The sequence below is a fragment of the Carcharhinus amblyrhynchos genome, chromosome 24 (genome assembly GCF_965287045.1).
Source record: "Carcharhinus amblyrhynchos chromosome 24, sCarAmb.v2.hapA, whole genome shotgun sequence".
Lineage (NCBI taxonomy): Eukaryota > Metazoa > Chordata > Chondrichthyes > Carcharhiniformes > Carcharhinidae > Carcharhinus > Carcharhinus amblyrhynchos.
Window position 1 is genome coordinate 43344740 of NC_137347.1, and position 21960 is coordinate 43366699.

A 21960-nucleotide genomic window follows, 5' to 3' on the forward strand; every position below is an offset into this window, starting at 1 on the left:
ACAGACTCGATGGGCCGAATGGCCTCCTTCAGCACTGTAGGATTCTACGATTCTATTCTACCTGAACAGGCACCAGTGACTAGGGGACTTTCACAGTAACTTCATTTCAGTGTTAATGTAAGCCTACTTGTGACACTAATAATAAAACTTTAAGTTAATTTTAAAGAGGGAATTCTAGGGGCTATGTACCCTGGCAGCTAAAGACATAGTCACTAAGCGCAATCAGAGTGTCAAGGAGATCCAATCAAAATACTCCCAGATGTACATAAAAGATGCAGCCTTAGTCTCTAGTTGCTGTAAGTCACTCCAAATTGAATTTAATCTAATTATTGACTAGAATAAATAATGAACCATTAGAAATTGATGGATGGTGTTTATTTTGCTAGTGAAGATAATGCTGTACTTCGTGGGTCAAAGTTACTTTTTGAACTGTCTTGTTCACAGGAGTTATTTCAATGCCATTCGCTGAAATTGAAGAACCATTTGAAGCTTGGTACAATGCAACAGGAAAAGTCAGCCGCATTGAATACTATGATGGTATAGTTTTGATCTTTGTAAATTACTCTTTTTCTCCAGCCTCAGAATTCATTCCTGAATTTATTCTCGCAATTTCAATTAGGCTTAATTTATTCTCAAGGTGACGTTGATGAATAGAGATATTGGAAGAGATTTTGGCTTAGTTTGCCTTCGTATCCACTGGATTAGCAGTAGTAGCGGGAACATGAAGTAACAAACCGGAGTGGAAATAGATCATATGGCTCCTCGAGCCTGCTCCACCATTCCATAAGAACTAGCTACTCTTCTGCCTCTGCTCCCATTATTGCCTAATTTACTGAGAAACCTAACATCTACCTCTGCCTTAAATATGTTCAATAATGTAGCATCCACAATGCTCTGAGATAAAAAATTCCAAAGATTCACAATTCTTCCCGAATAGAAATTTCTCCTGATTTCAGTCAGAAATTTAAAGCTTATTTATTAGTGTCACAAGTAGGCAGCAATGAAGTTACTGCGAAAATCCCCTAGTCGCTACATTCCGGCGCCTGTTCGGGTACACTGAGGGAGAATTTAACATGAACGATGCACTGGACCAGCACGTAATTCGGACTATGGGAGGAAACCGGAGCACCCAGAGGAAACACGTGCAGACACAGGCAGAATATGCAGAATCTGCACAGACAGTGACCCAAGCTGGGAATCGAACCTGGGTCCTTGGGGCTGTGAGACAGCAGTGCTCTTTCCCTGAGGCTGTGCCTCCTTGTTCGAGATTTCCCAGCCAGGGGAAATAACTGTCTGTGTCTACCCTGTCAAGTCCCTTCACAGTCTTGTATGTTTCAATGAGGTCACCTCTCATTCTTCTAAATCTCACGAGTTATAGTTACAGAGCCTGGTGTTGGGAGAGGGCAATAATAAAAATCAACCTCAGCTTTTACTTGTCTCAAATGTAGGATGTTCTGGTCAATGAGAGTGTCAGTTTGAAGGAAAAAAATATATTTTTACTTTGATGACTTTAGAATTTGTAACAAAAAAATTGCTCCTTCTTTCCTTTATAATGATGTTGATGTGACTCAATATCTACACTGAAGACTGAATGTCAGTAGAAGTATGCTGACCATTGATCTGAGAGTGATTGGCTCACCGGGAAAAGGAACATTTTGTATCATCTTTATTTTAGGCCAGAAATCTTTTAATAGTTATGAAATTTAATAAAATCTTCTACCAATGTTACAGGTCAGGTTATAACTCTACAAAACGGATTTAGAAGGCCAGCTGGAATTAGTTATAAGATTTCTCCGGAAACTACAGAAACTGAAACAAATATAATGAAATGCTTCCGATTACGTGGAACTCGCTCTGATCCTATCTGTGCTCAGCCTGTTATTCCAAGGTTAAAAAATTTTCAGGTAAGGAGGTGCATTATAGAATGGAACCAGCTGAGACAAGGATTGAAGTTAGGGTTGCCAACTGTGATTAAGTGTATTCCTGAAGGCTTCATCAGATCACTTGCCCCCACACCCAAGCCATGAGTTGGCCAACACGTCCATCCTTGTGATGTACTTCCCTTTGACTTCTCTTTGCCATTTGGGAAGCAAAAAGACACATTATCCAGTTGGATGATGTTTGACTGTCAACCAATCAGCCTTTAGTTTTTCCATTTTTCATATTTTTATACCTGGTGAAGAGAAATGTTTAAAAAATGGCCAAAAAATATATATAATTTTGGATGATTTTCCTCCAGGGTGTTCTGGCAATTGATCTTCATTTTGTGGAGTGTCTGATCAATCCGAGAAGGTTGACAACTCTAATTGAAATGCTAAATACTGAGAGTAGAATGGCAGCATGTTAGACTGAGGAAGCTGTTGCTGCAAGTTTTAAGAACAAAAGAACTAGGAACAGGAGTAGGCCATCTGGCCCCTCAAGCCTGCTCTGCCATTCACTGAGATCATGGCTCATCGTTTCGTGGACTCAGCTCCACTTACCCACGTGCTCGCCATGACTCTTAATTCCTTCACTGATCAAAAAATTATCTATCCTTAAAAACATTCAATGAGGTAGCCTTAACTGCTTCACTGGGCAGGGAATTCCACAGATTCACAACCCTTTGTGTGAAGAAGTTCCTTCTCAACTCAGTCCTAAATCTGCTTCCCCTTATTTTGAGGCCATGCCCCCTGGGTCTAGTTTCACCTGCCAGGGAAACAACTTCCCTGCTTCTATCTTCTCTATTCCCTTCTATAAGATCTCCCCTCATTCTTCTGAATTCCAATGAGTATAGCCCCAGTCTACTCAGTCTCTCCTCGTAAGCCAACCCTCTCAACTCCGGAATCAACCTAGTGAATCTCCTCTGCACTCCTCCAGTGCTAGTTTATCCTTTCTCAAGTAAGGAGACCAAGTAAGAGTGCACTTATTGCAATATAGCTAAAATGTTTGATGTTGCTCCCTTGTACCAGAATAAGGTTACATAACCTTCCCAAATCTGTTTGAAATGTGTGAAACCTGAAGCAAGGGACGTATTTTTGAGAGGATGGAATTACTGGGTGGGATTTTCCAGCCACACTCACCCCAAAACCAGAAAATCCCGCCTGAGGGCAACAGACCTTTTCATGATCCACCCCTTGCCCATTCAGATTCCTGTGGCAGGCGGAACAGGAAAATTCATCCCTTTATGTATTCATTAGCCACTTGTGTGAAAGATAAGTTAAACTAATACAAAATCGTACTGAAAACTGTAACTTTACGTATACTTACTAATCTCTTAGTTCATAAAGGAAGATGACTACAAAGGAATTCCTTGCAGAGTGTGGCAAAACTCCACTACTGTCGATAACAAGAAGAACACCTACACCATGTGGGTTGCCGATACTACTGGCGGCCCTGTGCCTGTTCATTATGAAATGAACGGATATAACACCTTGTTTGGTGGACATTATGACAAATATGAAATAGATTATAATGAGTTGAAGCATTACGTGGATCCAAATGTCTTCAGAATTCCTGAAGGTAAATCATCTAGTAGACTGTTGCTGCAGATTCTTGGTGCGCTACTATTTTATGTGATCATAATTTACCTTTATTTGGTTTTAAAGGAGCCTGGGAAGAACTAACGGATTTGATCACTATTTGTTGATCTGCTTCAAAAAGCTTGACAACTGCTCAAGAAATCTTTGAAACTTCCTGTTGGTTTCCTGTTTGTGTTTAACAATTTACTCAAAACTTTGATCATTTTAATATAAGTGGCATCCTGTTTGTCACAAAGTGGCCGTGTGTTTGGTTTCTGGTGATGTTATGTCCATGTTGTATTTCCAGTTTCATGTTCAGTGACAGGAAAGAGTTTGTTTTTTTTTGAGAGGGGACAGATCAAAGCCACTGTCATTGTAGATTACGCTCTTGGACTTCTTAGTGCCCACTGAGATTCTGGAACAATTGTGCTTCAGTGCTGGAGACAGGAACCAAAGGTTGAAGTGAAAGGATTTGTAAGTAATTATGGGGCAATCCTCCCAAAAGTGCTGTATTGGTGAGAAAACTGGTCTAGATCACGACTTTTTTTTCTAGTGTAACTTCAGACCTGAATCTCCCCTACTCTGTGCAATGCAGAGGTCACAACTGAATATCGTTAAAAAACTGAGGGTGAGGGGGAGGTTGCTATTCATGCCGGAGTTTGACAGTTCTGGAACTCTGCGCATGCGCAGTGGCCTTGATCTGTCAGTCTCCCTGTTTGCTGGCAAGCTCGATCACTGGCCACCCGGAACCCCCGCAGTGCTGCTTCTCCAGCTCCCCCCCAGCATGGCCCAATCGCAGCCCCCACGACAACTCCTGGTCCAGCCCTGATCCCTCCCCCTCCCCCCAGTCCTGGAGTGCCCCAACCTCCGGCCCCCTGCACACAGTAGTGGTGGTCCCAACACCCCCTCACCCCAACAGAGCCACCCACCTCCCCACTAAACAACCCCCCACCCCTCACTACTGATGGGAGGCAGACCCTACCCCACACCACCCACTCCTCCATCCCAAGGAGGCATTTCCTCCTCACAGGACACACCACCTCCCCAGACCGTCCTGATTGCTGGCCTCCCTCCAGCCCAGACTGATCCCCAACCCCACTGCCTCGTCCCCTTGGCACTGCCCGATGCCTGCTTGGCATCAAAATGGATCTGTCACACTGTGCGCAGCATGAATCACTCATAAATTCAGTGGGTGGGGCATATTTCTGCTGGAGAGGCCGGCAGCACAGCGCTGAGTGGGCCACTGCACCAATTTGTCTGCGCGTGCACAGTGATCCTGCACTGCTGGCCTCCTGATCGCTGGCCTCCCAATCACTGGCCAGCCCTACAATTCCCACATTACTGGGTGTGCGTTCTGCTCCCTACCCCACAGTCCAATTGCCGCCCCCCCATCCATGTCTGGGCTCGCCTCTATCTCCCTCCAGTCTGGCTCAATCTCCCCAACCCCCTGCCCCCTGGCAGTCCGACCCAGCCCAGCCCCAATCATTGCCTCCCTCCCTCTGTCACTCAGCCTAACTGCAGAGTGGCAGCGGCGCTCCCCATCCCCACCAATCTATATTATTAAATGTTTTCTTTATTCATCGGTGGGACACGGGTGTCACTGGCCTGACAACATTTATTGCACATCCCAAGTTGCTCTTGAGAAGCGCAACTAGCTGGGGGGAGGGTGGTGGGTGGGTGGGTCAAGCGACAATACCACTACCCCACCAGCTCCCCTATTTTTCTGTGACTCCTCCTTAAATTGTTCTGTCCATTTTATAATTACCAACTCCTCCGCCCTGCCACCATCTCATTAGCTCAAACATACAGAATTTATGTCATCGTAATGTCACAATATCATTCTTAATATTTTAGAAGAATACCAACGCCAACTAAACAATAGCTTGCAGGTGGGGGTGGGGATGGAGTGGAAGATACGTAGAGGTGTGCGGTTGGCTCCCATTGGGGTTGGGGGGCAGGGGAGGGAAACCCCATAATTCCTGGGAGCTCTGTTCCTGATGGAGAGACTCCTCATTGGGAAATGGGGAGCTGCTGTGAGCCCTTGTCTTCCATCCATCTTTGTAGCTGGTGACCCCTCCAGTGTGACCCTTATCTTGCCCTTAACTAACCTTGGCCTGTGGTCCCTTGGCGATTCTAGTCCTCACCCAAGATGCACCACCAGCAACAGTCACCACTCCCATTGGCATCTGTCTGTAATGTAGAGCTGTCAGCTCCTGATTGGCTATCAGCTGTTGTATGGGGAGTGAGGAGGTGGACAATTTCAGTCACTGCTATCCTAAATCCCAGGGATTGCCTGGAGCTGGCAATTTACTCAATTCTTTTGGGCCTCCCCCATGGGTCTCCCAGCAATATCCAACCAGAGGTGGAATCCCTAAAATCAACATTAAATCCTCACCAATGAATAATTATTGGACATTGGCGTAATTTTTAAAAATTATTACAGGTATATCATGTGAAAATTTATCTGAGCTTTCACCTGAACACAGAATTCTGGCAAATCCCATTCAGGATTTAATTGATAACTACATGGATGACAGGACTAACAACATGTTCCAGTATTACAAGAAGCAATTTAATAAAGACTATGGGAACAGTAACAAGGAGCATGAGATAAGAAGAGCCACTTTCACTCACAACATGAGGTAACGTTTATTATCATTTTACAAAGCATGATTTCACAAATGTTTATTGTGGAAGAGGGGCTGGGATAGAATTGTTTAACCTGTCGGGTCACCGCAGATACAGTAGCATCAAGGTACCACACCGTGGACTCCCAAAAGCCTGGCCCAATGATCTGGAGACACAAGTTCAAATCCCACCAGACAGCTGGAGAATTTAAATTTAATTAATCAAATGAATCAGGAATTATTAAGTTGGCATCACTGATGATTTTCGTGAAACTCTTGGATTGTCAAAAAGGAACATCTGGTTCACTAATATTCTTCAGGAAAAGAAATCTGCCATCTGAATCCAGTGTAACCTGTAAGTGTACCAGTGGATGTGGTTTATTTAGACTTTTAAAAGGCTTTCAATAAGGTTTCACATAGCAGATACTATATAAAGTTAAAATATATAGGATTGCAGGTAATCTCTTGAGATGAACAAAAAGCTGTCTAGCGGAGAGGAAGCAAAGAGTTGGCATAAATAGGTGTTTTTCTGATTGGCAGTTAGTGACTAGTGGGGTTCCGCAGGGATCTGTGCTAGAACCCCAACAGTTTACATTAAATATTAATGATTCGGAAGAGGGAGCTTAATGTATTATCTCCACATTTGCAGATGACACAAAGTTGGTGGGAGGGTGAGCTGTGAGGAGGATGCAGAGATGCTTCAGCATGATTTGGATAGGCTGAGTGTGTGGGCACTGCATGGTAGGTGTAGTACAATGTGGATAAATGTGAGGTTATTCACTTTGGTAGCAGTAATAGGAAGACAGATGATTACTTGAATGGGTGCAAATTGAGAGAAGTGGATACTCAGTGAGACCTTGGAGTCCTCATGCATCAGTCGCTGAAAGTAAACACGCAGGTACAGCAGGCAGTAAAGAAGGCAAATGGTATGTTGGCCTTCATAGTGAGAGGTTTTGAGTACAGGGATAGGGATGTTTTGTTGCTTTGTATAGGGCGTTGATGAGGCCATATCTGAAATATTGTATGCAGTTCTGGTGTCCTTAACTGAGGAAAGATGTCCTTGATATAGAGGGAGTACAGAGAAGGTTTCCTAGGCTGATTCCTGGGATGGCACGTCTGTTATATGAGGAGAGACTAAGTCAGTTAGGATTATATTCACTGGAGTTTAGAAGAGTGAGAGAGGATCTCATAGAAATTTATAACATTCTAACAGAGTTAGAGTAGGTTCAGAAAGAATGTTCCCAATGGTGGGAGAATCCAGAACTGGGGATCATAGTTTGAGGATAAGGGGTAAACCTTTTAGAACTGAGGTGAAGAGAAATTTATTCATCCAGAGTGTGGTGAATGTGTGGAATTCACTACCACAGAATGTAGTTGAGGCCAAAACATTGTGTGATTTCAAGAAGAAATTGCCTGAGACTAATGTGGAGGCAGGTTCAATCAAGGCACTCAAGAGAAAATTGAACTATCTGATTTGGAAGAAAGCACAGGATTATGGGGAGAAAGTGGGGGTGTTGGTAACAGTGGGTGAATTGTTCCTTCAGAGAGCCAGCGTAGAGATGAAGGGTTAAATGGTGACCTTCTGTGCTGTAGCCATTCTGTGATTCTGTAGACACTTGGAAGCTGTACTTGACATGTGGCAGCATTGACATCATTGATTGGAAGAAGCTTGCTTCCAATTGTTCAAAATGACAACAACCTGTCCATCAGGCTGCATTGTTTCCAGTCACAATGTGCAGGCTTTTGCAGCCCTTCCTGTTGGTGGGATCTTCTGGACTCGCCAAAGGTGACCCCCCCAATAGGGGTCCCCAGCGCCACAGTCAATGACTACGCAATTGGCCATTGACTTCGGCAAGACCAGAAGTTCTGCTGGCGACCAATAGAGAGCCGCATCTGCTGCCAGAAAATGCCAGCAAATATTAATAATGAGACCATGCGGCAGCAGAGAAGAAAAGGAAGCAGAGCACGCACTCTGAATCCCATTACCTTAAAGAATGTGTTGCACCGTTTGTCCAAAGATGCGTAGGTCGAAGAGGAGGGAACTCTCCCCAGGTCTCCAATGGTTGCTGGTAATGGGACAATCTCATTAGTGGCACTGCCTGGAGTTCAAACAAACTCTGGCCAACCCTTGGCTCACTTGCCTGCTTATTTGGGTCAAAGCCATTCAACCCTCACATGCATCTAACTGACATAAATATATTAACAAAAACAAGGTGGACCTAGGGAAAAGAAACTAACTACAAAGGGGTTCTCCTACATCTTTCACAGCTTTTGCTTTGTAGAAGTCGTTGCTTTGTTTCTTAACTCTCTAAGGCCAATTTTCTGAGTGTTTTTCATCAGCATAGTGATTAAAAATTAAAAGAACCACTAAAGATATTTTAATTGTCAGCTTTGGGTTTTAGTTGCTCTTTTCCTGCTTTTGGAGAACTGTGAAGCATCCAGATAACTTTTCAGCAAAATAAATGTAACGTTTCAATGTAACTTACAATTAGTAACGTCAGGAAGAATTCATTTAGTGTTTACAGTGTTGCAAAATTGTTATTTTCACATGATAGTTCTGCTCGAGATCATTTATACTGCCAAAACAGGTCTACACCAAGGTCCCAATTTCAGTTCTCATTATAGAGTCCAAACTGTTTTCAATATCCCCCGGTTATATTTTCCACCATAAAGAATCTGATGATTTAATCTGGTACTGCCACTGTTTCAGCTTTTGATACTAGCAGTACTGAAATCTAATCGAATGGTAACTATTAACCCTAACGTTATTTTAAACCCATAAGACATAGGAACAGACATAGGTCCATGAGTTTGCTTTGCCATTCAGTGAGATCATGAAGGATATGATAAAATGATCTTCAACTCCACTTTCTCATCTTATCCCCAAACCTCTTGATTAAACATCTGTCAAAGAATCATGTAAGTGATGAATCATTTACAAGGCACTCCGATGTGTCCTTATGGTGGTGCATTTGGCAATGCAGAACCAGGTATATTCCAGTCAGGTCTCTTGTTCACATCGATTTAGTGCATCTCAGGGTGACAGAAATGCCTCGATTGGTTTCAATGTCCTGGGGATTGGGAGGTGGAATCATCAAGGTGGTCGTTCCTGACCCCCCTGTTCTGGCTGAATGAATGTTCCTCATGATCGTTAGGTTGACATGTGACAAATTATCTCTTGGGCAAAAGTACCAGATGATTATTTGTACCCAGGGGATAATGATGCTTAAGATATTAAACCAAAACCTGATTCAGAGTCTGGGTTATCAGATTACTCCTATGTTGTCTAAATCAATTAACCAATTAAACTAAATCAAATAAACTGAGGGACAAATTAAAGGGGCAGCTTCTGCCGTATCTATGTAACCTATATAACTATTCACCTAACAAGTTATACAACAAGGCAGGTTTGATGAGAATTGCAGAGTTTTAACACATGCTGCCCTGGCTGGGAGGAGATGTTAATCATGTTTTTTGATGGAAGGACATTAAACAAACCCAGTATCAAATGGGCGCAGTCAGCCCTTTACACCTTTTGTGGTATGTTCTTTTGTCTTAAATATGTTTCTTTTCCAGATACATCCATTCAATGAATCGGAAAAACCTAAGCTACAAAATGGAAATTAACCACTTTGCTGACCGATTGGGAGAGGAGATGTCAGTTCTGAATGGAAGATTCAGGAATAGCACATTAAACAAGGGACATCCCTACCCTGCACATCTTTACCGGTCAATTGTGCCACCCCCCAGTGTGGACTGGAGGTTACATGGTATGGGAATTTTTCCCCTTGCACAGCTTTTGTATAGTCTTTGCTTGTAAGCATTGGAATTATTGCTAGTTACCAAATAATGTTTTGGAGTCTCTTTTGAAAATTGAGCAGTAAATATACTTGTGTAAAAGTTGAGTTTTTGAGCCCAACGTTTTAGGTCAAAAATCTTAGGATCAACTTTTATGCAGATGGATGTTTTTGAGGGTATGATGTCACCAGGGGCTGTGAGTTGGAAGAATAGTTCTTGACATAAGATAGCCACAGGAAATCAGTCTGGACCCTCTTTTTGTGTTCAACCAAATATTCAAAATCAACTTAACTTAGGGACAATTCAAAAAGGGCAGCTCCCTAAAAGGGGCGGAACCGCCCAAAACAAAAAACATAGGAAACTTAAAACATCAAATTAAAATGTGATTAAAGGGGTCAATAATACACCCTAGCTCCTGCGATGCCCAGCAGGCACAGACGGCATCAGTGATGCCCTTGGACACCGCCATGTTCCCTTTCCAGGGACACCCGGCCGTGAAGGAAATCAACCTGAAGATAACATGGCGTACTGATGGAAAACCCCGATCAGAAATCAGTGCAACTGGGATCAGCTGTGTAGTCTTGCTAAATGACGTGAGCAGGGCACTAAGTCCTACCAAAGCAGAAATCAACTTGGTGAGTGTGAGGAGGGTGCTTTAGACAGTGAAGAATTTACTGTGTGTGTATGTTGCTGACTGTGAACTGCACAAAAACCTCGGATGTGGATTGAACTTTGCCTGTAGAAGAAACTGCTCTGCTAATCTGACCCTCTTCATCTGTGTTTTGACCTTACTTCTGCCTTGCCCTCCTGAAGGACTGTTGGTGTCATATACTGTGTTGAGTTTCCCCTGGGAAACAGATTAGCTGTCCAGATTTAAATAAGGATATAATGTGCATAAAGTTAGGCTCAAAGAAAAGCTAGGTGTTTATTTCCTTTTCTGTTTTGCTGAGTTTCTGAAGACCTTTAAATAAATGTTCATTTTTTTCTGTATTTGGACGACTGTGTGAGCTATTGAACTAAGTGAACTCCACCCCACCAATCACAATCCTTTGTCCCTTGCAGCATCACTTCAGCCCATAAAGACTGCCACCATGGAATAAAATGAACATGTATAACCCTAAATAATGCATATTAATTCTCTAACATTACAAACTAAATACATTTCATCCAACACAATTTAAATATTACCATAACAAATTAACTACAATAATCCACATTGAAATCCTTCAAAATCTCTGATCACCATCTGAATCACTAAACAATTTGTCTCCACAACCTGGTTGGAAAACATCACCATGTGTACTTTCTTCATCAGTGGTATCTTTTGCATCATCATTCCAGAATTAGTTGTCCTTATTAGCATCAAGAGCTTTCAATATTCCATATTTTAATAATTTAGTTTGGCAATATTGGGATTAAGTTAATTTCACATGTCAATGACCCATTCATACAATGCTATTAGCTGGTGTATGCTTATTTCCAGTTTTAGTGAGTAATTTTTCATTTTCTTAATAGCATTGGCAGCTTTGATGTACTGTGTTGCATTGTGGAGTATTTTCGTGTGAATATAATCTTTTCTAATCAGAACTATGGGCTTGGATGAAATGAGTGCCATCAAGCTGTTTCACACCTTCAAACATTGTGCTTGACCATCCAAGGACAGGGCAGAACAGCAGGAAATAATTGCCATGTCGTTGTTTTTGGATCACACATGAACAAGGTTTGATCATTTCCCAGATTAGGAATGTTTTCTCTTTGCATCATTCTCTTGCTCTCAAACTTCCTTTGATCTATTTCTTGCAACTGCTGTTGTCAACCGTGCCTTACTTGTGAACATGGACGAAGCCTTTCTGAAATATGTCTTTGGGGAAAGTTGTGTGCTTGAATATCACCATCAGCTTTCATTTTGTATTATCCACCACATAAGATGGAAGCACTGTGAGCCGTTTCTTCTCACAGCCAGTTGCCTTTACAAGGATGTTCTTTTACATCAATCTTATTAAATGCTCTTGTTTGCTGTCCTGCGTTTCAACCATGGTTCCAGTGAAGACCAATTGAAATGTGTTCCTCTTTTGATACTGGATGAGAAGATGGAATTTGAGTATTTTATTGACAAGTTCAGGTAGCAAGGGGTGTGAAATTTTCATTTTCTGGTGGGCTACTAAATCATGCCTTTACGTGAACTTTGTGCACTGGCCTTGGATTCTGAAATATCACCTTTCTTCAATTCTCTGAAGAAAGAGAATTCTCCCATCGGAATTCTCCCGTCCCGCCCGCCACTGAAATTTTAATGGGCTCGTTGCAGACAATGTGAAACTCAATTGACATTCCGCCCAGTGTGTCAGTCGACTCCAAGATTTTGCTGATGCTCATTAATCCATTCTGTCACTTTTTTCTCCATTTTAAAATGAGTTGCTCATTTGTCATTCTTTCTCAAAGGCATCATGATAGATCACATGTCACACGTTAGTCTTGTGGCACAGTGGTTAGCACTGCCACTTCACAGCACCAGGGACCTGTGTTCGATTCCTGGCTTGGGTCACTCTCTGTGTGGGGTTTGCATGTCCTTCCCATATCTGCATGGGTTTCCTCGCGGTGCTCCAGCTTCCTCCCACACTCCAAAGATGTGTGGGTTAGGTTGATTGGCCATGCTAAATTGCCCCTTAGTGTCAGGGGGTTAGTAGGGTAACTAAGTAGAATTATGGGGATAGAGCCTGGGTGGGATTGTGGTTGGTGCAGACTCAATAGGTGAAATGGCCTCCTTCTGCACTGTAGGGATTCTATGATTGGCTGGAAGATTTCCACTAGAATTGGCAAAGGGAAATCTAAAGATGTATGTCTTTAAATTAATGGATCTCAGTAATTACCAGTAAGCAACTAATAATCTCAGCAGTTTGATTCCTGACAAACAATGGCCAACTTTACATGAGGTATGAAAAAGATATTTTTAGGCTAAATGTCGTGGATCAACTTTTATAGCGAGTATGGTAATTTTTATCAACTGTAGATAATGATAGGTATTAAAGTTTGATCATATACGGTCAATGCTACAAATATTTTGAGTAAATTTCTTCTGCTAAGGTTATTGAGCTTGGTATCAGAGTATCAAAGCAGAAGAGCACTATCCATTGAATAATGTGTCCTAATATATCTAAAACTTCTCACTTTCACAATGCTGATTAATTTAATGATCACTTGCCTTTTTAAGAACAAAGTGCTGTCATTAATTGCTGTATTAATAACATTTTTAACTTATCATACAGCTTTTTGTTATGACGTGAAGTTGTCAATACTTTCAAAAGGGTTCCTGACTTCAGATTTGACTGCCCAATGGTTTATGACTCCTCTGAGACTCTGTGAACCACGTCTCCTTAAGAAGTCAACCTGATGCCATCAAAACTGCCCAGGGTTTGAAATGCCCACTCCACAATGTAGCCAGAATTTCAGGAGTCCATGTGAGGCCTCACTACCCGGATCCATATTCCACACTACTGACAACTTCTGGTGACAGCAATTGGGGCTGGACTCCCTGTAATAGGCTTCACTGCCATTTTTAAAGCCCATCCATCTCTGTTCCAAACATGATGGAAGATATGAAAATCCTACCTTGGGTTTCCTTGCTGTTCTTTGGCGTTTCGTGATGGATTGCACTTCAGTCGGTAACTCTATCAGGAGCCCCAGCGCCTGACTCATTGACTGCAGGTAGAGACAGTGGACTGAGAAGGTGTATGATTCATTGCCCTGTTTTCTTTGGTCCCTCTTTTCTTCAGCTGTGCTTTCCGTTTCTGCTCACCACTTCCATTGTCCTTCCCCAAACAGTCAGCCTCCAACCATTACAGCTATCAGTGACCTTCTGCTTAGTATTTGGATCGGGTACTCAAATTCTTCATATTAATTTGTCCAGAGGTAAATTAAACATTTTTGAAGTGTGAAATTTGCAGTAAGTTAAGAAATTGTCTGGCAGTATTCTGACATATTCAACTTATCGAAAGGAAAGATTTATGAAGTTTTTGAATCATCTTTTGTCTCCCAGGTGCTGTGACCCCTGTGAAAGATCAAGCTATGTGTGGATCCTGCTGGAGTTTTAGCTCAACTGGTGCTCTAGAAGGGGCATTCTTCCTGAAGGTGAATGACGTGCTTGGAAGTCATTACAATAGTTATTGTAGGATAACCCAGTGTAGGAGAACCCTTCAATTTGATCCATTCTCTGCTAGTTCCCCAAAGCAAGAAGTTACATCATCAGATGAGTGCTAATGCACTGAGTGCCACTCACTTGAAACCTCATGATTCCAAATAAACCTGTTGGACTTTAACCTGGTGTTAAGACTTCTTATTGTGCCCACTCCAGTGCAATGCTTGAATCTTCACATCATAATTCCCCAAAGCTCAGCAAATTCTTCTGGCTTTACAAAAATTGGGAAATGAGTGAAACATCAAAGCAAAACTTTGCTCTTACAGATGGCATGATCTGAAGGGACAATATTCATGGCCTGAACCAGTAGTGGACAACCTGTGACCCGGGGGCCACATATGGCCCAGTGTTCTGATCGGCCCACAAGACATTTTGTTGACTGTTGCCCATGCAGTGTTACCACATAGTGCTGATTTCCATCTGCAATCTGCATAGTTTTTTCCGACCAGTATGACTAAAGTGATTTGAATGTAAAGCAAGGGCAAGTGAAGGGAAGTGAGGTGTTCACGTAATGAGAGCCGTGCGCTCCCTGACTCCAAAGTGAGAATATTCTTTTGTTTTTACCAAAGTTGATAATTCTCTTAATATATGAAGAAAGAAGCATTTTCAATAACTTCTTAGTTATTGGAAGTCCACTTCCCACAATTCCCATGGCGGGGGCGGGGGGAAAACAGGAAAATACCCCTCGTAGTCTTTTTTTTTCTGGTCTATCTTTGAATAAGTCACATGAAGAGACAGAATTGAATTAAACCAAAAGCTCAATACTGTGCATGCAATGAACATTTTTATTCCTTTTATGTTAGCATAAAATAGCACGGACAGTATTCCCTCTGGGATCCAGCCCACCCCCACCTGGTGGGTGCCAATAAAGGTGGGAAACAGAAGAAGTTCTCACCCTTGATTTTGGACAGGATGGGCAAGAGATGCCTCAATCAAACTGCCACTTCAGACTGGGAGAGCCCTTGTAACTGGGATGTTGTGTTCTGCAGCACTATGCTAAATGTGATATATTTCAAACAGATCTAGCAATTTAAAAACCTATGAGGCACTGTGGGCCATCAGGCGCAGCAGAATTGTACCCCACCACAATCTGTAACTTCATGGCTCACCATATTCCCCACTCTACCATTACCATCAAAACAAGGGATCAATCCTGGTTCAGTGAAGAGTGCAGTCAGAAATGCTGTAAATAGAACAAGGCATATCTAAAAATGAAGCATCAACCTGATGAAGTTACAATACACGACTTCTTGCATGTCAAACAGCATAAACAATCGGTGATAGAAGAGCTAAGTGATTCCACAACCAACGGATCACATTTAAGCTCTGCAATTCGGCCACATGTAGTCATGAATGATGGTGACAATTAAATTAAACAACTAACTTCAGGATCCACATACCACCCTGATTTGGAAATATACCACTGTTCCTTCACTTGTTGCTGAGTCAAAATCCTGCAACTTCCTCCCTGTGGGTGTAGCTACTCAGCATGAGCTGTAACGTTTCAAGAAGGCAGCTCATCACCACCTTCTGAAGGACAATTAGGAATGGGCAATAAAAATGCTGGCCTAGACAGTGACGCCCACATTTCAAGAATAATCTTTAAAAGTCAATCTATTAACATGCATTGAAATGACTTGGATGTTTTGAATAATCATTAACAAAGCTGTTGCTGAAAACTTAAATTCAATACTTTGTTTCTTTTCAGACAGGAAATTTAGTTCTGCTTTCTCAACAAATGTTGGTCGATTGCACATGGGGATTTGGAAATGCTGCATGTGATGGGGGAGAAGAATGGCGGGCATTTGAATGGATCTTGAAACATGGTGGAATTGCTACTGCAGAGTCATATGGCTCTTACTTGGGACAGGTCAGTATTATGGAGTTAACTGATAAGTTTGGTTTCTGCCAAATTGTACTAAAAAGCAACATTGGTTCTGAAGCAACATAAATTCCTTAAATTCAGAACTGAATCTCTGTACCCAGAAACTCAGATACTTGTCTAACTGCTGTCCCTTGATGCAGGTTACAGGCAGCAAGGTGAAAATTAGATGGCCAACTTTACTTCTCGACTGATTCCTGGGATGAGGGAGTATCTTATGAGGAAAAGTTGGACCTATTGGGCCCCATATCCTTTGGCGTTTAGAAGAATGTGAGGTGATCTTATCAAAACATATAAGATACAAAAGTACAAATTAAGAGCTGGAGTAGATCCTTTGAGCCTGCTCTGTCGTTCAGTAAGATCATGGCTGATCTGATTGTGGCCTGCTAACATATTCTCTCTACCCCGGTAGTCTTTGACTCCTTTGTTAGTCAGAAATCTATCTGCCTCTGCCTTAACAATATCAATTGACCCTGCCTCCACCGCTCTCTAGAGAGTTCCAGAGATTCACAACTCTCTGAGAGAAACCAATTCTTCTCATAATCTTAAATAGGCAATCCCTTATTTTTAAACTGTCTCTCCCAGTTCTAGTCTCTCCCAGAAGAGGAAACATCCTTTCAGTTGCCACCCTGTCAAATACCCTCAGGATCTTGTATGTTTCAGTAAAATCACCTCTCATTCTTCTAAAGTCCAATGGATACAGGCCTTTCCAACCTTTTGTCATAAGAAAACCCCTCACCTCAGAGATCAGTCAAGTCCTTCTCCGAACTGCTTATAACTCATTTATAACCTTTCTTAAATAAGGAGACCAAAACTGTATACAGATGTGGTCTCACTAATGTCCTGTACAACTGTAGCAAATTTTATATTCCATTTCTCTTGGAACAAAGTACAGCATTCCATTTATCTTCCTAATAACTTGCTGCACCTGCATACTAACTTCCTGATTCATGTACCAGGGCACCCAGATCCCTCTGTAGCCCAGAGTTTTGTAATCTTTCTTTGTTGAAATAATATAAAGTTTTTCTATTCTTCTAAAGTGGACAAATTCACTTTTTTTTTTCCATATTATACTCCATCTGCCAAATTTTTGCCCTATCTGTGCCTTAACCTATCAATGTTCCTTTGAAACTCCTTATGTCTTCCTCACCACTTACTTTCTTATCTATCTATGTGTCATCAGCAAAGCTAGCAACCATACATTTGGTCTTTTCATCCAAGTCACTGATATAGGTTATAAATTAGTTGAGGCCCCACTGATCCCAGTAACCACTCTATTTGTCAAATCTTACCAACCTAGAAATGACCCAGCAATGCCTACTCTCTTTTATCCAATATTTTACTCCTACACAATTAACTTTGCATAGTAATCTATGATGTAGAATCTTGTCAAGTGCCTTCTTTTAGGGGGCTTAATAAAGTGGATGCTGAAAGGATGTTCCCCTTTAATTGTGGGAGAGATCACAACTCAGGGACAGTTTTAAATGAAGGGGTCAGCCACTTAAAATGTTAACGAGGAGTTTTTTTTTTCTCTGAGGGTTGTGAGTCTGTTGAACTCTCTTCCCCAGAGAATGTTCAAGGCAGTGTCATTGGACATTTTAAGGCAGAGTAGATTCTTGTCTAACAAGGGAAATCAAAATGTAATGGGCATAGGCATGAGGCCACAATCAGATCAGCCATGATCTTATTGAATGGCAGAGGCTTGAGTGGCTGAAAGTCCTAATCCTGCTCCTGTTTCATATGTTTGGATGTACATACATTCTATTTACTGTGACTGAACATTGCTGTGTGAAATAATGTTGCATGTTAACGTTGGAAATGGAAGAACTTTTGGGAAATTTTGATTTACTTTTAAATGTTAGGGAAAGTATGATTTAAGCTAATAATTATTTTCAATAAATTCACCAGGTCTGTGAGATTTTACTGATTTGCTGCTTTTCAAAGATATGTGCTCGAGTACCTAACACTCAGAAAACATCTACTTTCTAAGCAGTAACCTCTTGTCACCTATTGAGTGGAAACAAGGATTTTTCAAAATATTCTTCGGAGCTGCCTGACACCAATCCTATAATTAATTATGGTATTAGCATAATAGAGAGGGATGACGTAAGTTTAGGACAGCAGATGCGGAAGTAGTTTAGGTAGAGATGAGGAATGATGAAGGCAAAAGGTCACGAGTGGGATAGTGTACAGGCCCCCCGAACAGTAATCACGTGGTGGGATGGAATATAAAGGAAGAAATAATGGGAGCTTGTCATAAAGGTATGACAATAATCATGGGGGATTTTAATCTACATAAAGATAGGCAAAATAAAATGGGTAAATTAGTCTAGCTGAGGAATTCATAGAATGTTTTTAGGATAGTTTCTTAGAACAGCAAGTTCTGGCATGTATCAGAGAACATCAAATGTTAGACTTGATATTGCGCAATGAAATAGGATTAATTAATGACCTCATAGTGATAAGAACATAAGAAATAGGAGCAGGAGTCGGCCATCTGGCCCTTCGAGCCTGCCCCGCCATTCAATAAGATCATGGCTGATCTGTCGTGGCTCAGTTCCACATTCCCGCCCTCACCCCATAACCCTTAATCCCCTCTCTTATCAAAAACCTATCAACCCGCGTCTTAAAAATATTTAGCGAGGTAGCCTCCACCACTTCAACGGGCAGAGAATTCCAGAGATTCACCACCCTTTGAGTGAAGAAGTTCCTCCTCAACTCCGTTCTAAACCGCCCCCCTTTTATCTTGAGGCTGTGCCCCCTAGTCCTACTGTCCTTTCTGAGCGGGAAGAGTCTCTCCACCTCTATCCTATCCATCCCATTCATCATCTTATACGTCTCAATGAGATCTCCCCTCATTCTTCTAAACTCTAACGAGTACAAGCCTAGTTTATTCAGCCTCTCCTCGTAGCTCAACCCCCTCAACTCCGGCATCAGCCTAGTAAACCTCCTCTGCACTCCCTCCAAGGCCAAAACATCCTTGCGTAAGTACGGCGACCAAAACTGCACACAGTACTCCAGCTGCGGCCTCACCAATGCCCTATATAGCCGCAGCAAGACCTCCCTACTTTTATATTCAATCCCCCTCGCGATGAAGGCCAGCATCCCATTCGCCTTCCTGACCACCTGCTGCACCTGCAAGCTGGGTTTTTGCGACTCATGCACAAGGACCCCGAGGTCCCTCTGTACCGTCGCCTGCTGCAGTTTTTTGCCACGTAAGTAATAATCCTTCCTACCATTATTCCTACCAAAGTGGACCACCTTGCACTTGCCAACATTAAATTCCATTTGCCAGTTCCTGGCCCATTCGCCCAGCCTGTCTCGATCCTTCTGTAGACTCTCCACACCCTCCGTGCAATTTGCCTTTCCACCAATCTTGGTGATGGTGCCTCCAGGTAGAAGCAATCATAATACGATTGAAATTTACAATAGGTTTGAGGGAGAGAGGAGTGGACAGAGTATTTTAAATTTAAATAAGGGCAATTATGAGGGCATGAAAACAAAGCTGACTAAAATGAACTGGCAAATTAGGTTACAGAATAGGTCAATATAGATACAGTGGCTGACATTTAAACGGATATTTCAGAATATACAAGAATATACAGAATACATTTATTCCAATGAGAAGGAAAAATTCCAAAGAGAGGACCCACCATCTGTGGTTAACTAAAAAAGTTAAAGATAGTATCAAACTTAAAAAAAAAACAGGTAATTGAGTTAAAAATGGGTGGTAGGTCAGAAGATTGGACAGAATATGGAAAAAAAAAGCAAAGGATGACCTATAGATTAATCAGGAGATAAACATTTAGGGCCCAATTTTACCATTGCTTAGTAAAGTCAGGCGTGAGGTAAATAGTGCAATCAGCACCCACGTCCACGCAGATGCCCATTTTACCAAGACCCAAAAGTGGCCATGATCCAAACTGTGCCTCACATGAATGCAACAGTGATTTAAATGCGTTTGCATGCATTTAAGTTGAATTAATGGGCAACTTTACCAGCATTTCCCACTCTACCATCATGTTCGTGCATCCAGATTCGGCACGAGACAGACAGGCTTTGTGCAAGGGAAATAATGTTTAATCAATATGTTGGAGTTCTTTGAAGAATTTGATTTATTATTGTCACATGTGTTAGTATACAGTGAAAAGTATTGTTTTTTGCACGCTAAACAGACAAAGCATTCCCTTCATAGAGAAGGAAAGGAGAGAGTGCAGAATGTAGTGTTACAGTCACAGCTAGGGTGTAGAGAAAGATCAACTTAGTGTGAGATAGGTCCATTGAAAAGTCTGACAGCAGCAGGGAAAAAGCTATTCTTGAGTTAGCTGGTACGTGATCTCAGACTTATGTATCTTTTTTCCGATGGAAGAAAGTGGAAGTGAGAATGTCCAGGGTGCGTGGGATCCTTAATTATGCTGGCTGCTTTGCCGAGACAGCAGGAAGTGTAAATAGAATCAATGGATGGGAGGCTGGTTTGCCTGATGAACTGGGCTTCATTCATTTTGTATTTTCTTGTGGTATTTGGACAGAGCAGGAGTCATACTAAGCTGTGTTACAACGAGAAAGAATGCTTTCTATTGTGCACCTGTAAAAGTTGTTGAGAGTCGTAGCTGTCATGCCAAATTTCCTTAGTCTTTGAGAAAGTAGACTTTCTTAACTACAGTGACGGCATTTGGGGAGGGTGGGACCAGATCAGGTTGTTGGTGACCATTTCTACTTCATCCCCATTGACGTAGATAGGGACATGTTCTCCATTACACTTCCTGAAGTCGATAACAATCTCCTTTGTTTTGTTGACATTGAGGAGAAATGATTGTCACCGCACCAGTTCACAAGATTCTCTCTCATTCCTGTATTCTGTCTCATCATTATTTTGAGATCCAACTCACTGCAGTGATGTCACCAGCAAACTTGAAAATCAAGTTGAAGGGGAATGTGGCCACATAGTCATTGGTGTATAAGGAATATAGTAGGGGGCTGAGGACACAGCCTTGTAGGGCACCGATTTGACGATGATCATGGAGGAGGTGTTGTTGCCTGTCCTTACTGATTGCGATCTGTGGGTTAGGAAGTTCAGGATCCAGTCGCTAAGGGAGTAAAAAGTAACACATGCTGTCGATAAATGAGAACCAGTGAATGTACTTTATTTAGATTTTCAGAAGACATTTTGTAAAGTGTGACATCAAAAATTATTGTGAAAAATAATGGATAGAATGAATGGATAAAAGATTGGCTAGCTAGAGAATTGACATGAACGGATATCTTTCTAGTTGGCAAGATATAATGAGTGGCTTGCCACAGGAGTCACTGCTGTGGCCCTAACTGTTTACAATTGATATAAATGACTTGGATGAAAGAACCAAAGGAACTTGTCACCTTATTTGTTGTTGACACATTTGTAGATGGGAATATAGACAGTTTATGTGATTGGGCAAAACCTGGCAAATAGAGTATTACATGGAAATGTATGAAATTGTCTATTTTGATTAAAAAAAACATTATTTAAATGATGAGAGATTGCAGAACTCTGAGATGCAGAAGGATCTCGGTGTCCCGGTTCATCAATCGCAAAATTGTTAGTATGCAGGTACAGCAAATAATCAGGAAAGCTAATAGAATGCTATTATTTATTACAAGGTGAATGGAATAGGGAGGTTATGCTTCAATTACACAGGCATTGGGGAGACCACATTTGGAGCACTGTGAACGCTATTAGACTCCTTATTTAAGGAAAATGTAAATACATTGGACGCAGTTCAGAGAAGGTTTACTCAACTGATATCTGGAATGGGCAAAGATTTACTTATTAATGTCACAAGTAAGCTTAGAAGTTACTGTGAAAATCCCACACGACACTGAGGGAGAATTTAGGTTGGCCAATACACCTAACTTTTGGACTGTGGGAGGAAAACAGAGGACCTGGAGGAAACCCCATGCAAACACAGGGAGAACGTGCAGACTCTG

The 21960-nt window shown here is 41.8% G+C and overlaps 1 protein-coding gene across 1 annotated transcript in view; it reads left to right on the forward strand.

The window, feature by feature from the left end:
• Positions 1-21960, forward strand: part of LOC145357694 (digestive cysteine proteinase 1-like) — a 43047-nt gene that overhangs the window by 13555 nt on the left and 7532 nt on the right. The window contains exons 3-9 of the mRNA XM_080211122.1: positions 445-537; positions 1732-1904; positions 3258-3498; positions 5941-6139; positions 9701-9894; positions 13956-14047; positions 15823-15984. Of these exons, the coding sequence (XP_080067248.1) occupies positions 445-537; positions 1732-1904; positions 3258-3498; positions 5941-6139; positions 9701-9894; positions 13956-14047; positions 15823-15984 (1154 nt within the window). The remainder of the gene's footprint in view (positions 1-444; positions 538-1731; positions 1905-3257; positions 3499-5940; positions 6140-9700; positions 9895-13955; positions 14048-15822; positions 15985-21960) is intronic.